General features: G+C 49.2%; 1 protein-coding gene across 3 annotated transcripts in view; it reads left to right on the top strand.

Moving 5' to 3' along the window:
- Positions 1 to 24069, top strand: part of trappc8 (trafficking protein particle complex subunit 8) — a 41746-nt gene that overhangs the window by 3717 nt on the left and 13960 nt on the right. Inside the window, exons 2-21 of one of the 3 annotated variants that reach the window (XM_061238740.1) lie at positions 193 to 387; positions 1337 to 1405; positions 4872 to 4961; positions 5871 to 6045; positions 7267 to 7420; positions 7761 to 7860; positions 8098 to 8354; positions 10775 to 10890; positions 11289 to 11439; positions 12656 to 12756; positions 13316 to 13421; positions 14004 to 14135; positions 15846 to 16070; positions 17072 to 17180; positions 19496 to 19687; positions 20001 to 20164; positions 21050 to 21124; positions 21999 to 22089; positions 22418 to 22575; positions 23387 to 23817. In XM_061238740.1, the coding sequence (XP_061094724.1) occupies positions 193 to 387; positions 1337 to 1405; positions 4872 to 4961; positions 5871 to 6045; positions 7267 to 7420; positions 7761 to 7860; positions 8098 to 8354; positions 10775 to 10890; positions 11289 to 11439; positions 12656 to 12756; positions 13316 to 13421; positions 14004 to 14135; positions 15846 to 16070; positions 17072 to 17180; positions 19496 to 19687; positions 20001 to 20164; positions 21050 to 21124; positions 21999 to 22089; positions 22418 to 22575; positions 23387 to 23817 (3091 nt within the window). Of the gene's footprint in view, positions 1 to 192; positions 388 to 1321; positions 1406 to 4871; positions 4962 to 5870; positions 6046 to 7266; positions 7421 to 7760; positions 7861 to 8097; positions 8355 to 10774; positions 10891 to 11288; positions 11440 to 12655; positions 12757 to 13315; positions 13422 to 14003; positions 14136 to 15845; positions 16071 to 17071; positions 17181 to 19495; positions 19688 to 20000; positions 20165 to 21049; positions 21125 to 21998; positions 22090 to 22417; positions 22576 to 23386; positions 23818 to 24069 lie in introns of all 3 variants that reach the window. The other 2 variants (XM_061238739.1, XM_061238741.1) reach the window with 2 other exon arrangements.

Raw genomic sequence — 24069 nt, 5'->3', positions numbered from 1 at the left:
CGGCGGGTGTGCGAGCGTGTGTATGAATGTGTGAATGAGAAGTATCAATTGTGCAGGGCTTTGGATATACCGTAGAGCACTGTAGTAGAGTGCAGTGCAGAGCAGTGTAACGCAGTGTAGAAAACGGTCTGCGGTCGGGTTTTTTGCGTTGGCTTGCGTTGGCTTGAACGTGGTCTCCCCTGTGGCGCGCAGGTCACATGAGAGATCCCAACAACCAGATCCAGCTGGTGAAGAACCTGAAGATCAGCGTGTCCAACGTGGTGACGCAGCCCCCCAAGCCTGCCCTGATCCGGAGGCTGCTGGACGAGGTGGTGTCTGTCTGCCAGCCCGCCGACGCCCTCGTGGCCAACGTCATCACCGCCGGCGACTACGACCTGAACATCAGCGGTGAGTTCGACCGCGAGGCGGGGGCGGGTCCCTGTGCCTTTAACCCCTCACTGAACGCTATGGTGCAGCTGCAAAGTTGTGGCGGCAGTTTCATACAAATTATTATTTTTATATAATTTGAGGGTGAGTGGAGGTTCCCTGGAACACGATGGCTTCCCTTAAGCGTTGCAGAGGACACCCTCTTCCCTCTGTGTGACTTTGGGGAAGGGGTGTTTGGTGGGGGGAGGGGAGCAGCTTTATGGGAAGCTGCTGCTGCTGAGGACGGGGAACTGAAATGAACTGGACGCCAGAGGAAGACTGCAGATCTCGCATTTACCCACAAGTCTGTCGAAGGGGGGAGGTGCGATTCACGCTCGACCCTCAAACGGAAATCGATGTCTGTAGAGTGCAGAAGATTCAAAGCGACGGCATTTCAATGCATGGTGTGAAAATTCGCTTGTGTTGTCAATCACCTTTTTATTATTTTTAATTTAAATTTTATTTCTCTCCCTTTTTTTATTAAAAAAACAAATCTTCTTCTGGACAAAATCCTGGTAAGACCACCCCTCCACATTCAGTCAAATATGTCCATATCTGAAGGAATGTGTTGCAAAAGCAGATGGGCTAAAATAACGCTAATGGTAACGGGGGGGGCTAGTTTTGTTTTATTTAGCATTTGTGCTGCGTCAGCTCAGATGCACTTTGGCCTCAGGTTTTGACGGTACTAACAGATCATGCTAATGAGATTAAACTCCCTCTTCTGAACCACGATTAACCATTCATAACACAAGCCCCCGCCCCCCAAATGCGTTTGAAATGAATCAGTCCTGATGAGTCATGTGTTCCCCTCTTACCGGCCCAGACAGTACTGCTTGTCCAAATCCTCAGTGCAGGCTGAATACAGTGGGGGAGGAGTCATGCTTAACAATGTCACGATGCATTTTATTCCCCCCAGATCGATCACTTAAAGCCAGTGTCCCCTGGTACAATAGTTGGAAAGAGACACTGGGGGAACTGAACACTTCCAAGTTCTACGCAGGTATACTCACCAGCTGGTGTGGGGGAACTCTCGCTTTTCCATACCTCCATACCTCCATTCCTCCTGACTCTTCTTCTTTGCTCCCGAAGCCCGCTAACCCTCCCCTCTGCCCCCCCTCCCCCCCCCCTCCCCCCTTGCAGTTCTCTTCCAGGGTGTTGGAGGTTCTCGTAGACGTAGCTCTACTGTACTCGTTGTGTGCGTGAGAGTGTGCGGTGCGCTTGTAGAAAATGAGTCGTTGCACTTAAGCTTGTAATTTGAAGGGTAATTTGAAGTGGTTACAAAACGTAATGGTGCCCTCGTCTGAGAGATTGGCTGGAATTGGATAACTGAGTGTGGAGTGTGATTTGCATCTTACTGCTACCCGGTTTTACATGAAAAAAATAAAATAAAAAAAATTTTAAGACAGGGTGATGAGAGAGAAATTGGCTGATGAAAAAAATAAATTAAAAAGACCTGTTAGGTGTATCAGTACTGCCTGCTGAGGATGGGCTGTTATCTCTGGGGCTATTAGACAGGAAATCACATCATCAGATGGTTGAATGATCTTCTGATGGTTTTCCTTCTTAATGGGTCTGCTTTGGCTCTCACCATCAAGTGTCCCCCAGTTCTGATCTAAACAAGCCCTCTCAGTATTATCTGTGGGGTGTGCCTCTGCACTATTTGGAAATCAATTCTGGGCCGATATCCATACCTGTTGTTTATCTGTCTGTATTGGATGGCCTGTTTTACCTTACAGCGCAAATGCAGACTGCAACCAAGCTTCCGCATTCATGGAACAGGTCCATGAGTATAGAGTTCTGAAGAAAACAATTTAGCAATGACTATTTTTAATTAAATTTCAAACTGCTTACTTAATTATTAAGCAGATTGTGAGTCGGGAGAGTCTAGAGAGCTACTGACTTTTCTTGGCGAGCCTGACTGATAAATAAAATGTGAACTGAAATAAATTCTAAATAGGAGGATGACTACAATCTGGACACATTTTCACGTTTTACAGGGGCAGCGCATTAAATGCATTAATTCTGTTGTGTCTTAGCATCTTAGATTATCTAGTATGATGACGCAACATGCATGCGTGAGAGGGAATGTCCAATAACTTTGGTTTAAAAATAAATAAAAATAAAAATAAAATCTCTGTGGAACATCACATGACCCTGGCAGTAATGATGCTATGTCTCTTGGCATTGTCCCTACTCAATTAAACATTAAATCGAAATAAATATCGTCCGATAACCGAATGACCCCGATGTTGTCGTGCGTCCCTACAGAACAGGAAGGGGACGATCACTCCATTGTCGTGCCCGACACCTTTTGTAACCACCAGTACCTTCTCTCTTAATCACTGATGAATCCCACCTGGCAGCGGTCGCACTAGCCCTGGAGAAATGCCCAGGATGAGCCAGCCTGCACCGTGCAGGGAGGTCATGGGAGCAGCAGTGAGCAGTGTATTAGGCCGCTCCTTAAATGGCTGGGGCTGAAGACTCCATTGGCTGTTGCAGTCACGGAGTCAGTCATACAGGAGTGGCCTGCTACGCCGACCTGGGTCAAATACTGGTATGTAATTGTTTTGGTTTCAAATAATTTCTAATGCTCTACTGAGCTTGTCTGATGTTCTGGAACCAATGAAATGCTCTCAAAAAGTGCTCTGTTGCACCAGGCAAGATTAATCAAGCATTTGAAGAGTATTTGAATTGAAAACAATTGCGTATTTGACCCAGGTCTGCTGTGACGGTACTGTCGCATTTTATTCTGAAACCGTCAGAATTCTGGTCTACCTCAGATTAGTTTTTTCTGTACCCAAGGCCAGCTCCTCTGCTGATACCAGGGCTAATGCGACTGCTGTTTGAGCTTTGAAGTGCAATCATTCATGCTAGACTCCGGCGATCTCCCGGTCTCTGCCTAGCGTCTTGTCCCGTTTACTGTGCAACAGTAAATACCGCTGTTGTACTTTGCTGTTGCTCAACGTTGTTACACAACTAACTTCATTATGTAATGCTAAATGAAATTTGGACCAAAGAAAAAAAATCCTTGTAGATTTCGTCCTTTTAAGTAGCCTAAATGTTTTCTGCAAATTTAAGTTGTGTACCAATCAAGTTCTTCTTTTTCCCCAGATTTGGTTATTGTAAGGTACCCAAAGTCCTCTCCTCAGTGCACAAATCAGTAAACATGAATTGATATAAATTTGTTTGTGTTCATCATCTTTTGGGCAGTGACACAGAGAGAGGAAAAAGATGGATGGTATTTTTCACAAGGTGTTGCTGAACGGGCCTTAATCTGCTTCAGTTGGTTTTATGAACGCTGCTTTCTTGTTAATATTTTGTGTTGGGCCATGTTGAGTAGAGGAAGACAGGTGTGCTCTGTGACCTGATTGAGTTCAGCTCTCCACCCTCCTCTGAATCAGCATAGTTAAGTGTGCCTGAGAAATGGGCAGTCTGGTTAACTCCTCCTTGGCAGATGTCTTCAGGGTTGGGCTGTTGTTGTTTCCATCTGTTCTGGCTGACGGCCATTTTAGATTGTTTTGGGGAGCACGTGCTCTTGCTAATTGTCCTTGCCGGATGGAAAGATTCGGGGCGGAACTGAGAGTGGAGTGCAGGTCTTGTGAAACTATACATGCTATTTTATACTTAGGAATACATGGAAGTATATCAAATGTATATTAACTATGCTTAGTATAGTATTTTTTCACATGGGTTGTCATGTCCCGTCCGAGTCTCTCATGCAGTGGTAACTGGAGAAGATGGTCTTATCCTGGTCAAAGGGCTTGCTGGTTTGACTGTCTTTTTTCACACCCTAGAAATGGGAACTGTCTGCAGCCCAGGTTTGGTTGCTAGGTGTGCGCGTCCTGTTGGGTTAGGGTTTGATTGTTGAGGCTGTGTGGCCTAACACAGGAAGAGCAGGTGAAGACCCGTAACGGTTCAGCAGTGGGACCGCTGTCCAGACCTCAGCAGATCTCCGCAGTGGCAGCCGGATCAGATGTAAAGACGTGACGTTTATCATTAACGCATTATCAATAACAGGAATAAGCATAACATGGTGTGACAAACAACTGGATTTTTTTTTGTGCATGCATTTCTTGAGTGACAGAATTATACTTCCTAGTGTAGGCTAGAGGGAGCCATTTTGGGTGCAGTAAAATGTCTGTTTATCAGGAGCTACTTCGCCTGAGGTCCAACTTATGCATGTGTTTCGATTTGTTTTTGTTTTTTGTTTGCTTTGGTTTGGTGTGTGAGTTTCTTTTCCTGGAGTGATTTTTTTTACGGTTATCTTCTGAAACTTTATGGTATTTTTATGGTAGAAATATTCACGTGCAGCAGGACTGTTTTCCTTGTAACCTGGCTTTGGTATCTGATTGGACTTTGTGAGGTATTCTGCCGTAAGAACCTGTGCATAGGGCCTAGCCAGATGCTACGGTCGCCCATTGTTTTTTGTCCCTGAAGAATTTCCGTGTGCCGTTTTCTACCCCCAGCAACCACCCCGTGGTTTGAGGCTTACCGCGAGAACTTCCTCCAGTCCATGCCAGCTTCTGAACACGAGTTTCTCAACCATTATCTGGCGTGTATCCTTTCACCAGCTGCTCGCTAATTCAGCCGCATTTCTGTTCCACGCCATCTTCCCACCTCTTCCCTGCTTCCCTTCCCTCGGGGCAACATTGGCTGAGGCGGTAAGAGCAGTCGTCTGGCAGTCGGAGGGTTGCCGGTTCGATCCCCTGCCCTGGGTGTGTCAAGGTGTCCCTGAGTGAGACACCCATCCCTCAAATGCTCCTGACGAGCTGGTTGGTGCCTTGCATGGCAACCAGTTGCCGTTGGTGTGTGAGTGTGTGTATGAATGGGTGAATGAGAAGCATCAATTGTACAGCGCTTTGGATAAAGGTGCTATATAAATGCCTACCATTTACAATTTACCTTCACTTGTTGTATGTTGCTTTGGATAAAGTTGTCTCCTAAATAAGCATAATGTAAGGTTTAAACAGATGGTATTCTCTGCACATTGCCTGTGACCATTTTAGAGAGGTTCAGCTGTTCTGTCTTTATTTAAGGAACCTTGCCTCCTACCAGTCCTGTTTCTCTTTGTGTGAAATGTTAACTGTGTAACGAAGAAATTGTTCTCAAAAATAAAAGGATTGCATGCAAAGAGAAAAGCTTGGAGGCTGGCACTCGGTCCACACTGTCAGTTGGTGCCTACATTCATTGTGTTGTGCCAGTGCATTCAGTCAGCGTTCATAGGGATGATAAGTTAATTATCTGTTAATGGTTAATCCTTAATAAGGACATAGATCGATTAATGATATTGATTAAGCACCTAAACGTCAATAAACTATTTAAAGGAACAATCTAACATTGGCGATTTAGATTTTAGATTAGAGCGACAGTTCTCTATTGTTAAGACACAAATCCCCTCGGCCGGAGGGAAGTTGTGGCGTTGCATGCTGGGAGCTGTAGTTTTTCCCTGACGCGCGGCCCCTCAGGCATGCTGGTGGTGTCGTCGGGCGAGGCGTCGCCCGTGGAGCAGTTCCTGAAGCTGTCGCAGGAGCAGCACCGCATCCAGCACAGCGGGGAGCACAGCTTCCCCAAGTGGTTCATCCCCAACACGCTGAAGTACTACGTCCTGCTGCACGACATCGCCGAGGGAGACGAGAGCAGGTACGCTGCGTCTGGAGCGCCGGTCCTGGGCCGCCGCTGCCGCGGGGCGTGCTGGCTTCTGTTGTTACTCAGCACTTCATGACATTACATTACATTATTACATTATTGGCATTTCGCAGACGATCTTATCCAGAGCGACGTACAGTTGATCAGACTAAGCAGGAGACAATCCTCCCCTGGAGCAATGCAGGGTTAAGGGCCTTGCTCAAGGGCTCAACAGCTGTGCAGATCTTATTTTGGTTACACCAGGATTAGAACCACCGACCTTGCGGGTCCCAGTCATGTACCTTAACCAGTACGCTACAGGCTGCCCCTTTAAGCAATTAAGCAATTAAAGGGGTTAATTACACCGCTAACTCACCTCACCTGGTTTCTTGGGTCTGAATCGGTTGCTGATATTAAGGTGAAAACAAAAAACAGCACACCCTGCGGGGCTCCAGGACCAGGAGTTGGGGATCAGTGGTCTGGACTGTCCCCTCCTCGCCTACACAACTCTCAGGCCAGTTCACACCCCACATCCTCACCTCCTATACAGCCTGGGAGTGACCGTTCCTCTCTTACTGCTCCGCCTTTGGATTGGGGGGCAGCGGGGGGTTACCTGCATTTACCTTTTATACCTGTAGCAGTGTTTCAGGCCAGGTGTTCGGCCCTTTGAAGCGCATGGGGTAGGGGGCTGTTTAGTAGGTAACATAATGTGTTGTATTTAAGCAATATGGCCACGCTGTGTTGGAAATGCAGTCAATGTTAAAGGGGTGTTGTTAGGCACAATGTTTAGCAGACCCCCCGGCCAGTATAATGATTGGGGAAATGGTGTGTAGCCTGGCATGGCAGTCCATGCAGTACTGCAGAATGCTAACTAGCTAACAGCGGCTAAAACCAGGCTTTTGTGATGCACTATCCCTGCTGAGAGAACTCTACTGAAATGCCACTTTTTGTTAGCGTGGAGCTGTAATTGGCCGGTAGCGATTAACAGCCCTGGAGCGTGGAGATGGACTTTGCTGTTGTTATCGCTTGCTGACGAGTCTGAGTGAAACCAGACCTGACGCCGTCGGCTCTGTATGGGTCTGGTGCTGTGCCACGGTGTCGACGCCGCCCACGTTCACTGTCAGCGCGGTGGTGGGGATATCGATTTCACAGTGCGGAGGGGGGTTGTTTAGTGTCTGCGGAATTGATCCTGGCCGAGCTCTGCCTGAGCGTGTCGCTGTTCTGGGGCTTCTTCAGGGCAGACGCTGTGTACGAGGACATGAAGCAGAGGTACGGCACTCAGGCCTGCTACCTGCTCAAGATCAACTCCCACACCTCCACCACCGGCTCCGACGAGCAGATACCCGACCCCTGGAGCCAATACCTACAGAAGAGCAGTTTACAAAACCAGGTCTGTGTCTGTCTGTGTCTGTCTGTGTCTGTCTGTGTCTGTCTGTGTCTGTCTGTGTCTGTCTGTGTCTGACTGTGTCTGACTGTGTCTGTCTCGGTGTCTGTCTCGGTGTCTGTCTCGGTGTCTGTCTCGGTGTCTGTCTCGGTGTCTGTCTCGGTGTCTGTCTCGGTGTAAGTCTGTGTCTCTGTTAAAATCACACACTTGCATTCTGTTCCTTAATCCTAGGTAGATCGCTGCAGTGTGCACACTGTGTTCTGCATGCTTGTGTAGTACTGTTGCCTGCTGTGATTTGTGCTGGGAATGAAATGCAAGGCGCTGAAATACTGAACTGTGTGTTTAGGACCTGCATGAGGAAGGCCCTTCAGCACTGGTGAATAACACAACGGTAGAGAACAGCACTAACGCCGAGGATTTGGACAGTCCCGATTCCTCAACCAAAGGTGAACTAGTCTGCATTTTACTGTAATCGTCGGCCCAGTTTCACAGACCGTGATTAAGCCTAGTCCTGGAGAATCTCCATTCAGAATTGTATTTGCTCAATCTGTGTGAAACTGGCCCCATGTATTACAATTACTCTCTTTAAGTTTATATGTATGTGTACAAGTGTAAATGTCTGTATGCGTTAATTTGGATTCCTGTTGAAAACTCCTCTTAAAACGAGCTTTTTCCTCTTACAGATGCGGTTCCCAACAACTTCGACAGCCACCCCCTGCAGCTGGACCACCCCAGCGACCCCGGGGGCCCCCAGGAAACCCTGGAGGCCCTCCGGGCGGTGGCCCCGGGTCCCGAGGGGAAGAAGCAGCCGGGCGTGACGTCGCACGGGGCCTGCCTGACGCTGAACGACCACGACCGCATCCGCCAGTTCATCCAGGAGTTCACCTTCCGCGGCCTGCTGCCCCACATCGAGAAGAACATCCGGCAGCTGAACGACCAGGTGAGGGCGCCCTCGCGTCCCGGTCGCTGACGGTGTCGCCACAGATCGTGTGGCCCTGTGGTGGTCTTTACAACAAGCTAAAATCCACAAATTCACCTTTTCCCTCAATTTATTCAATTTTTCCCAACCATACGAACACGTCTTAAAGGTACAATAGGTAAGAGTTTTGTGTTAAAACATTGTTACAAGACCATTGTCAATCCCTTCCTATCATTGAAAAAAGGCTCATTGACATGTTGACTCGCCCTCTGCCTGTGTTTATAGTCCTTAAATTCGGGTTTCAAAGTATGCAGTTGACGGCCCGACATTCTGTACCAAAACATTGTATAACTACAATAATTCAAGCTCACCGGTTGAGAATTGGTTCTAATTGCCACAGCCAATTGCCAACAGCCAACTTCAGCACGTTCACAGAGAAGGGGGAGGGATAAACAGTGTGGTTTTTTGTTATAGAGCGTATTTGTTGCTGCTATTCCTCTCTTGACCGTTGGAAGTCCGAAATTACCTATTGTACCTTTCAAAGTATATATTCCGTAAAATTAGTAAAATTGTAATGCCTGTATATTTAGGTATTGATGTACATATTGACCAGTCTGGATGTCTGACTCCTGAAAAATCCTGACTTTTATGTTCACTGTATGTCAGGTGTGTCCTTCTCGTAGACCTTCCTGTTCCACAGCCCCCTTTTATATAATCTCTGCGTCTCAGGGACCATCTGCTCCTGCAGTGTGGTACTTTCCAAATGAATGAACTCCTGCTTGTGTTGAAGTGTACTGGATAAGAATGCCAATGAGGTTTTAAATCTCCTTCCTCATCCTAAAACACCACCCCCGCACACACACTACACAACTTTGCCTTTTCTAAGATTAGTGCAGGGCTGGCAGTTAGGCCTGATCAGTGTGAATTCTCAAAGTGGTTTTTGGTTTTAGGTGCTTCTCAGCTGATTGGAACAGACTTGGGTAAAATGAACCTCTAACAAGAACATGCTTTTGCTCATTCAGTCTGTAATGCATGTCACTCACACACACACACACACACACACACACACACACACACACACACACACGCAGACCAACGCACTCATACATAAAACATATGCCTAGATACACACACGCACTGATGGGCGCAGACAGACACACTCATACATAAAACATATGCCTGGATATGCACACACACACACACACACACACACACACACATATATAGGCACACACACAGACACACATTACATTACAGTATTGGCATTTGGCAGACGCTCTTATCCAGAGCGACGTACAGTTGATTAGACTAAGCAGGAGACAATCCTCCCCTGGAGCAATGCAGGGGTAAGGGCCTTGCTCAAGGGCCCAATGGCTGTGCAGATCTTATTGTGGCTAGACTGGGATTAGAACCACTGACCTTGCGTGTCCCAGTCATTTACCTTAACCACTACGCTACAGGCCGCCCTTTTGTCTCTCTCACACACACACACACACACACACACACACACACACACACACACACACACACACACACACACACACACACACACACACACACACACACACACACACACACACACACACACACACACACACACACACACACACACACACACACACACACACACACACACACACACACACACACACACACACACAGGGCTGCGTGCTGGCATGGGAGCAGTCGTGACATCATCAGCCCAGCGTTAGTCATGACTGACGGGTGCTGGAGTTGTGAAATGGACGCTCCGCACTAGAGCAGGCTGGGGGCCTGCAGGTGTTGCTGGAACAGAAAACACACTCATCAAATGTGGATTCTGCATAAAGTAACAAATAGAGCAAATTGTCTACACAAAAGAGGCGCGTGTTATTAACGCCAGACTGACAGTGCCACCCCGGGTGTTGCGGGCGTTCTCCTGTGTGAGTGGAGTTCCCCCTGTTCCTGTGAAGCAAGAGGGTGATTCCCAAAGCCTGCTCCGTCAAGGGGAAGAGGACTGCTTTCATTTCCAAAAATGCGCACGGCTTACAAAACATGACGTGCTGCGTGTTACTCATTTTCTGAACCTTATTGTGTGGTTGGGAAGGTCCAAAAAGATTCCCCACTTTATTTTTATTATTTTTTTTAAGTTTCTCACTGCTGTCCTGGAGAACGTCGATTGCCTCATTTCAGACAATTTGTTAAAAGTAAGAGTCAGCGATGTGGAAACGTGTTGTAACAGTTTAACAAAGTGGTTTTTCCCCACAGGGTTGGTGCATCATTAAGACTGTTGCAGCTGTTTGATATATTATCAGTTTGCGTGTTTCTGGGAGTTATTCTTTGACTTTCAAGGTGTACCCTTGAATGCTTAATGATAATACTTGCCAAATGTTTTTTTTTTTTTTTCTTCTAATAATCAATAATTCACTGTTTTTACACCCCGCCCCCCCCCCCTCCCAAAGCTGGTTTCCAGGAAAGGTCTCAGCAGGTCGCTGTTTTCCGCCACAAAGAAGTGGTTTGGAGGAGGCAAGGTCCCGGAGAAGAGCATCAACGAGCTGAAGAACACAGCCGGCCTGCTGTAAGTCGCTCTCCCTTTGACTCTGACTCTCCCTTTGACTCTCCCTTTGACTCTCCCTTTGACTCTCCCTTTGACTCTCCCTTTGACTCTCCCTTTGACTCTCCCTTTGACTCTCCCTTTGACTCTGACTCTCCCTTTGACTCTGACTCTGACTCTGACTCTGACTCTGACTCTGACTCTGACTCTGACTCTGACTGCATTCAGTAGTGACCCGTGTCATTGAGTGCTTCAGAGGGAAGGTCCCCTACTGGCCCCCTGCGCTCTCCTCTGACAGCGACTCAGTTTGGGTCCATGTGCCCCCGTGCATGGCTTAGGTGGGTTCCCCTGTGACTGCGTTTGATGTGGGAGCGAACACTCCTCTCTCAGGTGACCGTGACGCGTGTGCTGTTCCGCTGCAGGTACCCTCCTGAGGCCCCGGAGCTCCAGATAAGGAAAATGGCCGACCTCTGCCTCCTGGTGCAGCACTACGACCTGGCCTACAGCTGCTACCACACTGCCAAGAAGGACTTCCTCAATGACCAGGCCATGCTGTACGCTGCTGGAGCTCTGGTGGGTTCTGACTGCGGGGGCCCCGCAGGGCCCGAGAGCCTGGAGAAACCCCAGAAAATGTGCTCGTCCTGGGGGAGAAATATGTGTGGCTTTCCAATGTCTTTGCAAAGTAGACACGAGTTTAAAAATGCAGCACATGCCATAGGATAACTGCAAGTTATCACATGCATACCCGTAGGTACATGCAGGAGAGTAGCAGAGTAGTATTTGTTATTCGTGTATGGGAAAATGCAGTGCATTATTAAATGGAAATGGCGTTTTAATGGGTCAGTTGTAGAAAGGAGCAGCAGAAATTGGCTTCTGGAGAAGTTTCTCTCCAAAAATCGTTTTTTTGTGCCGTTAAATGCGTTTGAATCAGTGTGTCTAAATCATTGTGTTTGAATACTTGCCAAACGACAGGCCTTGGCATTGTCCGTGGGAACGTGACTCTTAACTCACTGTCCTAATCCTAATATTATCACCGAGACGGTGAAAAACAAAAAAGGCTTGACAGACCAAAAAGTGCCTTGAACGGCATTGCTTTAAAATGTTGCTCTGCATTGACTGACGTCTCATCCCACGTGCAGAAATATGTGCTTGCTAGCGGGCAGGCCGTTCTGGGCCAGGGGAACTGGAGCCTGGCAGTGTGAGCGAGCTGCTTCAGGACCCCATTCTTTCCCCGACCAGGGCTGATTGCTTTTCTTTCTTCTCCTCGAACCTTTGTTCCCCACCCGGTAGATTTATTCATCTGCGAGCCTTCAATCTGATTCTGCGGCACTGCTCAGTGTGTCCTGTGTGGGGGTGTTAGACACAGTCTCCGAATGTAAATTAGTTTTTCTGATTGGATGATTGATTGACTCTGTGATTGGTCATGTTAGGTCCCAATCAGGGTTCTTTGTCTGAAGAAGATGAAGTTTGCTTACACTGGACGTGTTTCTTGGAGCGCCCGTATATCACCCGAAGAAGCTGCTGTTTGAGTGTATTTATGATGTGCCTTTTTTCCCAACACTCAAACCTCATTGTCCTGGGGGGTATATCACATTACTGAGTTGGATGGATAAGTTCACGGAGTAAAACCCGGAATAGCTATTTCTGCTTCAGTCCATGTTCCTGTTTCGGAAGGGTTCCGGGTTTTACTTGGTGAACGGGTCCAGATAGGTCAGTAACCCTGCTTCGTGATATACCCCCCTGCTATAATAAAGGATAAATAAATGAAATATGTATTTTTTGATTCCAGGAAATGGCAGCAGTGTCTGCCTTCCTCCATCCTGGCGCTCCCAGACCGTATCCCGCCCACTACATGGACACGGCCATCCAGACCTACCGCGATGTCTGCAAGTACGCTCCCTCCGCCCGCGTCGCCCGGGAAACGCGTTGTCATGAAAACGGAGGCTCGTGTACTGTACCATATAGAGGCTTCGCCTCATACGTAAATGGCTATCGTTATATTGCACTCTGAAATGAGTTACTTGTACAATCGAATTAGGAATGAGATGCTGGCGAAGTGCATTGTGGGAATTTGAGATTGATTCGAGACTGTTTGTTCATTCCGATTTCAGTTTGGAAAAATGTCACAAACATTGTGAATTGGTTCAGGCGGTAAGAGCAGTCGTCTGGCAGTCGTAGGTTTGCTGGTTCGATCCCCCGCCCTGGGTGTGTCGAAGTGTCCCTGAGCAAGACACCTAACCCCCAAATGCTCCTGACGAGCTGGCTGGTGCTTTTTATGGCAACCGATCGCCGTTGGTGTGTGAGTGTGTGTATGAATGGGTGAATGAGAGGCATTAATTGTTCAGTGTTTGGGATAAAAGGCGCTTTACAAATGCCAACCATTTACCATTTTAAAAGCTGAGTGGTTCCCACGGTGACTGGCTTTCTGTTGGTTTCTGCTTCCCTGTAGAAACATGGTGCTGGCTGAGAGGTGTGCACTCCTCAGCGCTGAGATTCTCAAAAGCCAGACAAAGTACTCTGAGGCCGCGACCCTGCTCATTAAAATGACAAGCGAGGTAAGAAGTGTTCACTTTATGACTTCATTTCTGTTTGTTATGTCATTCCGTATTAAGAGGGAGTGCTGCTTGTCATCTGTGTGATGTAATTTGATCCCGTGTTGAGAGTGCTCCTTGTGATGTCATCTGTTTGTCATGTAATTTGACCGCATGATTGGTCCCGCTTGTGTCATCTGTGTGATGTAATTTGATGGCGGGCTGAGAGTCCTGCTTGTGATGTCATTTCTGTTTGCTTGTCCACTCAGAATGGACGGTGATTCCTCGTGTTCCTTTGCAGAGCTGTTGAAGGAGATCAGTATATGCTAATAAAAAGCTCAGCGCAAAACACACTGCCTTAACGACACTGGGGAAAGACCGACGTTTTGACTTCAGTGAAATAAGGCCTCTTGCCAGTGGTGTGCAAAAGTTTGGGCGCCCCTAAATGTTAAATGTGCCAACCGTTTGTATTCAGACAGACTTTTCGCAAACGGCGTGTGGCGAAGCCCTGTAAAATGGCTAAAGCAGGGCGGCTGTAAGGGGGAAGAGGGAGCTCTGTGGGGGTGCGGGTGTTCCTCTGAACGTGCGCTCTTGCGCCCCCTGCAGGACTCGGACCTGCGCAGCGCCCTCCTGCTGGAGCAGGCCGCGCACTGCTTCATCAACATGAGGAGCCCCATGGTGCGCAAGTTCGCCTTCCACATGATCCTGGCCGGCCACAGGTTCAGCAAGGCGGGACAGGTAACGCTCACCCGCTGCAGAACCGTCCCGCGTCATTACTGCACCCCTCCCCATACAGCAGGGTCGAATCACGCTCCTCCAGGGCTGAGGAGACGACCGACTGGCCAGTCAGTAGCACTAATTGTTCAGTTAATTATCGGGGAGGAGATGACACCCCCGGGCTGGATTTGGATTTCAGATTCCCCGCCATGCAAGGCGAGGTGTTGTTAATTTCTGCCGTTTATTAGAGTAGTCTGAGGGCGCTCCTCACTTAAGCCTGTTACACTGTCATGATCTGTCTAGAGATGACAACGGGGGAAGTACCGGAGGTTCAGCGAGAAGCACTCGCACATTGACGCGGTTATTTAATACTGTTTTAGAAATAAATGAAATTCTGTTTGTGTGAGTGCGCTCTCCCGGGAATCCCCAGCGATGTCTGCTTTCACACTGTTTTGTTTTGGCTTCGTTTCGGTTTTGAAATCATATTTCACTGCAGCGGCCAAATACGGCCAGCAGAGGGCGCTTCGTACAACGCGGACTGAGCTCATAGCTCTTCTGATCTTACTTTTTTATAATATGCTGATGTTAGAAATGGATAATATTCCAAAACGAAGGCTTGTATATTAGATTCTGGGTTTAAGGAAACCTTAGATTGGATTCTGATAGATGGGAGGCTAATCAGACATGCTGCAGTTGGATATGGAAGGTGGTATACCAATGGATAAAATGAGTCTAAACCGGAATAAAAACTTAACCTGCACTGTTTTAATCTTACAGTTAATAAGTACAGTAGCATTACTACCTCTCTCTGTCTGGAACATGTCTTTCCTGAACCCCTCTGTGTAACAGCACAGTGTGTAAGGGAGAGTGTGAGTGCTGTTTACAAGCCGTGAAAAGCACGTGTATCAAAGCAGCTTTGACACTGTACTACAATCCGCCCTCAGCCGGAAGCAGGGTGCTACGGAGGAACAGCTGGGAGTGTGGTGAGCCCAGCTGTGAATCCCCGCACAGGTTAGGATCGGGGTTAGGGTACTGCGTTTTTGGGGGACGGGGTGCAGCGTTTTGACGGGTGACACGTGCCTGGTTGGTATCTGGTTGGCCGGGACTCTTTGGTGCTGGGACTCACTCCACGCTCGATCGGCTGGGGATGGGTCATCAGCAGGCTGCTCTGCGGCCGTGCGGCCCAGGAACGACCTCACGGCTCACAGCCGGGCTTCCCAGCCCTGTGCCTGGAGATCTACCAGCCTGCAGGTTTTCACTGCAACCCTCGTTTGACGCACCCCGTTCGACTGATTAGCAGCTCGATGCGATCTCTAGCTGTTGAATGCGGGGTGCTGTGTTGGGGTCGGTTGATTGGGTCGGGTTGGGGAGACGGTGGCTTAGGGTAAATCTAGGGGAGGAGGAAAAGGCACACATGAGATGTAGAAGCTTGTGTGGCGAAGACACTTGAAGTGAGTGTGTGAGCTTTCATTTATGCGTGTTCTGACTTAGCCAAAAGTGTGCATCGGGTAAGAGGAGCACTGTGGCCCACATTTCCTGTTGAGATAGACAATGATCGATTTAGCAAAACAGACTGTTGGTTTAATCTATCAAAACATAATAATCAAAAACATTTTCTTGGGTGGCTGAAATCAAAACTATTTCTTGGTATGAAGCCAGCGCCTTACGTGATGACTGAAGTGTTTGCCTCCGTTCTTGCGTTGCGTGTTGAATGCCCGTCTCTCCCTGCAGAAGAGGCACGCGCTGCGGTGCTACTGCCAGGCCATGCAGGTGTACAAGGGCAAGGGCTGGTCCCTGGCGGAGGACCACATCAACTTCACCATCGGCCGGCAGTCCTTCACGCTGAGGCAGCCGGAGAACGCCGTGTCCGCCTTCCGGCACATTCTCATCAACGACAGCAAGCAGGCCGCGTCGCAGCAGAGCGCCTTTCTGAGGGAGTACCTCTACGTTTACAAGGTGCGTCTAAAGCGTGCCTTACTGAGGGAGTGCCTCTACGTTTACAAGGTGTGTTTAAAACGTGCCTGTCTGAGGGAGTACCTCTACGTTTACAAGGTGTGTCTAAAACACGCCTGTCTGGGGGAGTACCTCTACGTTTACAAGGTGTGTCTAAAACCCGCCTGTCTGAGGGAGTACCTCTACGTTTACAAGGTGTGTCTAAAACACGCCTGTCTGAGGGAGTACCTCTATGTTTACAAGGTGTGTTTAAAACACGTCTTTCTGGGGGAGTACCTCTACGTTTACAAGGTGTGTCTAAAACGCGCCTTTCTGAGGGAGTTCCTCTACGTTTACAAGTTTTTACCGGGTTTTCTTATGAGTTTTCTTATGTGTAAACAAAAGTGTGAAATAAAAAGTTGCTACAGCTAGCACATTTGTTCTCCGAACTTCATGTTAATGAGAAGGCAAAGGCCAATATTGATGTTGCCCTCAAAAGACTGAAGGAATCACTTTAGTAATCCGGCTTTCAGCTTGCATAAACTCAAGTAAATGGTAAATCGAGCTGCCCGATTGAGTCCAATTTTCTGTGTGATCCGGTTCAGTCCAGATAATCCAGAGTTTGTGGGTACATTTGGTGCATCTTACATTTTTTTCCTAAATTAGAAAATAAGTACGTACATTGTAGACTAATCCCGGACATAATGTCAGCAAAATGCTTACAGTCACATCCTCACCGATGGAGTGCAGTATAAGATAATACATTACATTATTGGCATTTGGCAGACGCTCTTACCCAGAGCGACGTACAGTTGATTAGACTAAGCAGGAGACAATCCTCCCCTGGAGCAATGCAGGGTTAGGGGCCTTGCTTAAGGGCCCAACGGCTGTGCGGATCTTATTGTGGCGACACCGGGATTAGAACCACCGACCTTGTGTGTCCCAGTCTTTCACCTTAACCACTACGCTACAGGCCGCCCAGCGGTACAGCCTTGTTGATGTGTTAATGTCGTTCTCCTCAGCAGAATGTGAGCCAGGCGTCCCCGGAGGGCGGCCTGCCCCAGCTGCCCCTGCCCTGCATCCAGAGCTCCGCCACGCGGGTCTTCTTCGGCCACGACCGGAGGCTGGCGGAAGGTGAGCCCCCTCTCCCCCCTCTCTCCCCCCTTCCTGCTCCCGCCACCGCTCACTGCCAGCGGCTGGGACCGCATGCGCTCCGTCTGCCCTCCACGTGTGCCTTTTAGGGTTACGGTCGCTCCCGTATGAACTCATTCATTAAATGGGATCACCCAAGGAGGGAGGGCTGTCCGTATTTGTCTGCAGCTTGGCGCCCCCTGTGGACACCCGGGTGAGTGCGGTCTATTAGTCGCACAGCAGTAACTGCATCTGTAGCGCGTAAGTGCGCCTGCTACTGGATCCATCAGCTCACACAAGGCTGCAATTTTCCATAGGTTTTCCCTTGCTGCAGACTTTATGTGGTTTTGGGGCTCTTGGTAATAGCTGATTGGTTGATGGCTGGTCTGTGATAGCCAATTGGTGTGTGCCGTCGCCGGCCCCATCGAAAGCGGTCTCAGTGTTTGTCATACATGTAGTGTTAGCGGAGATTTTTTTGGTCCTTTTCACTAATTCGTGTGTTATTTGTGCACATTATCACAGTGTGCAGTTGCCACAAGACATGGTGTTCTGCGGTTTTAATCAGGGTCACACCATGCATTTGAAGAAAAGGAATGCCAAAATAAACCAAACAAGAAGAAACCAACAAGGCAATAATGAACATTCCGCAGTTTTTAATTGGTGACAGTTCAAAGGTCAGGCTCTGGCCCTGTATTACTGAGACGGAACAGGACATTGTCATTTCATTTTGCTAACTAGTGTTGCTTGCTTTGAAACGCCTTGATTAGTCGTGGCATTTCATCCAATAATGATTCTGTCTTTAAGTGGAACTGCATAGTATTTTCTCCGATTATAATTATAATTTTTTTCATCACTTATGATTTCTCGCTGCTAGGCATGTCATGATGTGTAATAACCTTTCTGAAAAAACCTGCAGTTCCTATTGTTTCATGGCTTTATTTTATGACATTAATACATTGCAATGAATCAGTAGAATTAATCAATATTAGCATGTATATGCCCTCAAATCTGAATTCATGAGCCACCTTGTTTCCTGAGGACAATAATGCTGCTAAAACATCAGGGTGTTTCCTAGCCATATTTCCCACCCCTACTGACCGTGACCACTGTAGTGACCCTTTGGACAAAGACCATAATCACTGTAATGACTGTCGTGGAATTTCGTCTTAATGTTAAAAATAGAAATGAACACTATATTACCGCTCCGTGTTCCTCAGCTCAAACTCAAATGTTTTGTTTGATCAAGTCGGAGAGACTCGTCAAACGCCCAGTGGTGTGTCTCCCCCCCCCAATAAACGCACACAGTTCTCAAATTCTCCCGACCCTCTTCATAACTTTCCACCCACGCACCAGCCGTGCGTTTCCTTGTCCACAAGTCAGGTAAAGGTGAACAGTCTCAAAATCATAAACTCTGTTTACCCTCGTCAAACATCGTTCTCATTTCCCACGCATTCCATTCGCTGCCCTCCCCTCGAGCGCTGTCTCATTCCTGACGTCCGCTTTCTTACGCAAAGGCGTCCTGTGCTCTGAGCAATCCGGTGCTTCAACCGGCATTATGACACACGTTTACGATTTTAGTACTTTAAAGCCCGGTCTCCAACAAACGGAAAATGAGACAAGAATAGAGACATCTCGGAACGTCCATGTTTAAATCTCAAAACGTCCGAGTTAACTGTAATGTTAAATCACTAATTGTTCTAAAACTCTGAGCTTAAGACTTGACATACTCAGTTTTCGAAAACTCCGGCTGCAGAGAGCCGACGTTGTAAAGTTGGACAGTTCGCTCCGATAAAACTTCTTCTGAAGACGTTCTAAAACCATCTCGTCTTGTCTCGGCTGTTTGGTGGAGACTGGGCTTAGTACACAAACATAGTTTTGTAACGCGTATAATGTCCTTTGTTCTCTTTGCAGACACAGAGTTTTCTTAAGCAGTTAAAACATTTCCGTAACGACTGCAGTGTCTGTAATGGCCATAATGACTGTAATGAACGTAACGGCCATAATGACTGTAACGATCGTAACGGCTGTAATGACTAATGAACCTAACAGCCGTAATGTCTGTAATGGCCATAATGACTGTAATGAACGTAACAGCCATAATGACTAATAGCCGTAATGACTGTAACGGCCATAATGACTAATGACTATAACCGCTGTAATGTCTGTAACAGTCTTAATGACTGTAATGACCCTAACGGCTATAATGACTGTAATGATCGTAACAGCCATGATGACTGCGGTGACCGTAACGGGCGTGACAACCGTAACGTCTGTGACCGCAGCGTGCCTCACACACTGCATGCCCTCCCGCCCCCCAGGGGAGAAGCAGGCTGCCACGCACGTGAGTTTGGACCAGGAGTACGACCGGGACCTGTCCCAGCAGTGGAGGGAGCTGGAGGAGCAGGTGGTGGCCATCGTGCACAGAGGGGTGCCCTCCACCTTCCAGCCCACGCAGTACTGCCTCAACAGCCAGACGGACAACACTCGCTTCCCCCTGGCCGTGGTGGAAGGTGACTCACTTTCCCACAGTGCTTCTCTTTTAGGAAATCTGTTGTTGTTTTTCGCTGATTTTTGCATGTTTGATGGGGGAAAAAAAAGGAGGTTTGAGGTCTACGAGAATTATAACAACTGTTACAGGTTCTGACAACTGTTTATACTGTCAAACCCTCTGCAGGGTTCTCTCGTTGACCCCTGTTGAAGGTTTCCCCTTAAGACTGTGGGATTGAGTTGGCCAACATGTTCAATGGTTGTCAATGGTGGCAATTCCACAAATGTCTACCTTCCGGATAGCATTTAATCATTTAATCGTGCCCCCCCTCTCAGAGCCCATCATCGTTGAGGTGGTCTTCCGGAACCCTCTGAAGGTCCCGCTCCTCCTCACGGACCTCTCCTTGCTGTGGAAGTTCACCCCGAAAGATTTCTCCCGACCGCAGGACGGGGAGGCGGGGGAGGCGGTGAGCAACGAGAAGGAGGCGCACTCTCTGAAGGTAAAAACCTCCACAGACCTCCTGACTGACAAACCCCACAGACCTCCTGACTGACAAACCCCACAGACCTCCTGACTGACAAACCCCACAGACCTCCTGTCTGACAAACCCCACAGACCTCCTGTCTGACAAACCCCACAGACCTCCTGACTGACAAACCCCACAGACCTCCTGACTGACAAACCCCACAGACCTCCTGACTGAAACCCCCCACAGACCTCCTGTCTGACAAACCCACAGACCTCCTGTCTGAAACCCCCACAGCCCTAATGAAAGCCAGCACAGGTCAGGATGTAGGTTATATAATGTCATACTATGACTTCTCTTTCCCCCTCCATAAGTGCTACATGCAGCCAAGCTTGTAAATGATGAATGGTCTGCATTTATATAGCGCATTTATCCAAAGCGCTGTACAATTGATGTTTCTCATTCACCCATTCACACACACACACAAATGGCGATTGGCTGCCATGCAAGGCTCCAACCAGCTCATCAGGAGCACTTGGGGTTTAGCTGCTTTGCTCAGGGGCACTTTGACACATCCCGGCAACCCTCCGACTGCCAGACAACTGCTCCTACCGCCCGAGCCAATGTCGCCCAATGTCGCCTTGTTGTACTGAAGGAAACGTGATCGATACAGATGGGGCTTGATCAAATCACGGTCGTAAAGGCATTTTATAAACCTTTTTTTTTTTTTCAATCCTTTGCAATACAATTTTTTATTTTACCTCACCTCACACTGATCAATAAAAGAGACAACTCCCGCTCTTTGCAGGGTGCTGCATATCAAGAGGCTCATCTCATATGCCGAACGTCCTTCCGCACATCGATTCTGTTTAATTCAGTCATCCTCTCAAGGACCTTGTTTCTGTGTCCCGCTTCCAGGCACCGTTAAAAAGTGACTTCATCAGCACCGAGGTGATCCTGGAGTTCTCCATGAGCCTGGAGGAAACCAAAGTGGTGAGTGCCCCTTGACCGGCACCTGCAGACGTCCCAGGATGGGCGGTTAACTTTGAACGTCCATCCATCATCCTAACCCACTTATCCTGAACAGGGTCACAGGGGGGCTGGAGCCTATCCCAGCATACATTGGGCGAAAGGCAGGAATACACCCTGGACAGGTCGCCAGTCCATTGCAGGGCACACACACCATTCACTCACACACTCATACCTACAGGCAATTTAGACTCTCCAATCAGCCTAACCTGCATGTCTTTGGACTGTGGGAGAAACCGGAGTACCCGGAGGAAACCCACGCAGACACGGGGAGAACATGCAAACTCCACACAGAGAGGCCCCCGGCCGACTGGGATTCAAACCCAGGACCTCCTTGCTGTGAGGCGACAGTGCTACCCACTGCACCATCCGTGCCACCTAACTTTGAACAGGAAATGATTAAACCCGTCCCCAGTTCATCCACTTGTCAGCGGCAAATTATACACTAAAAGCATTAATATATCATATATTTTGCATGAACTTGGTGTTATTTTGGTTGAATGTTTAGTTATTTGTTCAGTATAAGTGTGCTAATATAGATACCCTACTGCTAACAGGATGTTGGAATGTTCAGAATGCTTGATAACAACAGGCCTCACAGCCCCAGCTTGCAAGTGGAAGTCTTGGAATCCAAAGCACTTTAGTCTCAATCGCTTCACAAAAGGATCCGGTTGAGTGAAAAAAAATTTGACGCGGAACATGAGGTCGCGCTTGAACTAGGGAATGTAGTACTCATACATGCGTACACACACATACATGCCACACGCGCGCTCCAGGCGTGTTTTTCCCGTGTGTGGATGAAGGGCCTCAGCTTGTCTTCGCTCTGCTCCACACTCAGGCCCGTCTGAAGCTGCTGCCCCACCAGACGGGCGAACTGCACATCCTGGGCGTGGTCTACAACCTGGGCACAGCGCCCTCTCCTGCTGAAGGTAGGGACAGCGGCACTGCTGGGGCGGGGTCCAGGGGTCCAGGGGTCCAGGGGTCCGGGCTCCAGGCTCTGGGGTCTGGAGGTGCTGCTTTAGGCATGTTGAAGTCCCGGCTGGGAAGGTTTTCGTGTGGCCGTTTGCTTTGGGTAATAAGCATGTATTTGGCCGCTGGTGCTCCCATGACGTAGAAAAAACAGAGAAAAGCATTAGCATTTGGAAATGGCCCCAGGACATGTGCGTAGAGCTTTGGGGAGGTGTTCGGGGAGTGAGCTGTTCAGGTTAGCACTGGTATGTTTGGGTGTTTTTGCGCTGAGTTTAAACGTGTGTGCAGGTGTCCCGGTGGGCGACGGCTTGACCGTGCGCGGTCGGCAGGACCTGGAGATCCAGGGCCCTCGTCTGAACGGAACCAAAGAGGAGAAGACCTCCGTGACGCACGGACCCGACCGGCGCCTCGACCCCATCATCACCCCCCCCATGCCCCTGCTGGAGGTGAGGGAGCCTGCCCCCGTCCTGCCCCCGTCCTGCCCCCTCCCTCGACCCCATCATCACCCCCCCCATGCCCCTGCTGGAGGTGAGGGCTCTGCCCCTGTCCTGCCCCCGTCCTGCCCCCTCTCTCGACCCCATCATCACCCCCCCTATGCCCCTGCTGGAGGTGAGGGCTCTGCCCCCGTGCTGCCCCCATGCTGCCCCCATGCTGCCCCTGTGCTGCCCCTGTGCTGCCCCTGTCCTCTCGCCGTCCTCTCGCCGTCCTCTCGCCGTCCTCTCGCCGTCCTCTCCCCGTCCTGTGCCTGTCCTGCGCCTGTCCTGCGCCTGTCCTGCCCCAACCCTCAACCTCATCATCAGCCCATCCTGCCCCTGACAGAGTGTGGAAGCCTTTTGACGTTCTGGGGGCCCACCCCCCCCCACCCCCATGTTCCCTCTCCCCTGTCCTGCCTCTGGGTGTGTGAGACAGAAGTGAAGCAGCTGCCATTAGCTGTGCTGCCTGGGCTCTGAAGGGAAGAGAAAATGGATCTGGGTTTAAATGTATTTTTTTTTCTTTTTTTTCTTTCTTTTTTTTTCATTTAAGCTTTGAACATTTTAAACGAAATAAGAATTTGGAATGGGCATGAAAACTAATCAGAGATTAATCATCTGATTAATAGCTTGTCACTTTCAGTCGAATGAGTCTGGGATACAGGGGGGAGGGGGTTGTGCTGGGATGAAAATTGAAGAGGGGGCTGAAAATTGATGAGATGTTCGAGGACGTTAATTGGGTTCTTGCTGAGGTAACCCCCCCCCCCCACTCCTCCCTGCATCCCAGGTGTTCTTCATTAACTTCCCCACCGGCTTGCTGTGCGGAGAGATCCGGAAGGCCTACGTGGAGTTCGCCAACGTGAGCCAGGTGCCCCTGACGGGCCTGCGGGTGGTGTCCAAGCACCCCGAATTCTTCACGTTCGGCAGCCAGGCGGCGCCCCTCACCCCGCTCAGCCCCACCGCCTCGGAGCACTGCAGCGCCTACAAGACGCTGGTGACGGAGCAGGCCGCCGTCTCGCTGGTGTCCCCGGCCCACTTCGGGGCGGGCGCGGGCGGCCCCTGCCCCGGGGTGGTGCACATCCCCCTGCCCGACGCCGTGCTCCAGCCCGGGGCCTCCGTCCAGCTTCCGCTCTGGCTGAGGGGCCCCGACCACGAGGGCGTGCACGAGATCAACTTCCTGTTCTACTACGAGAGCACGGAGAAGAGGTCCAAGCTGAGGTACGGGGAGCATCCCTGAACTCCCATCCTGTGGGAATCCCTAAGCTCCCATCCTGTGGGAATCCCTAAGCTCCCATCCTGTGGGAATCCCTAAACTCCCAACCTGAGGGAATCCCTAAACTCCCATCCTGTGGGAATCCCTAAACTCCCATCCTGTGGGAATCCCTAAACTCCGATCCTGTGAGAATCCCTAAACTCCGATCCTGTGAGAATCCCTAAACTCCCATCCTGTGGGAATCCCTAAACTACCAT

The sequence above is a fragment of the Conger conger genome, chromosome 4 (genome assembly GCF_963514075.1).
Source record: "Conger conger chromosome 4, fConCon1.1, whole genome shotgun sequence".
NCBI classification, from domain to species: Eukaryota; Metazoa; Chordata; class Actinopteri; order Anguilliformes; family Congridae; genus Conger; species Conger conger.
The sequence above is the reverse complement of the archived record's forward strand: the minus strand, read 5'-3'. Positions and strand labels throughout refer to the sequence as shown.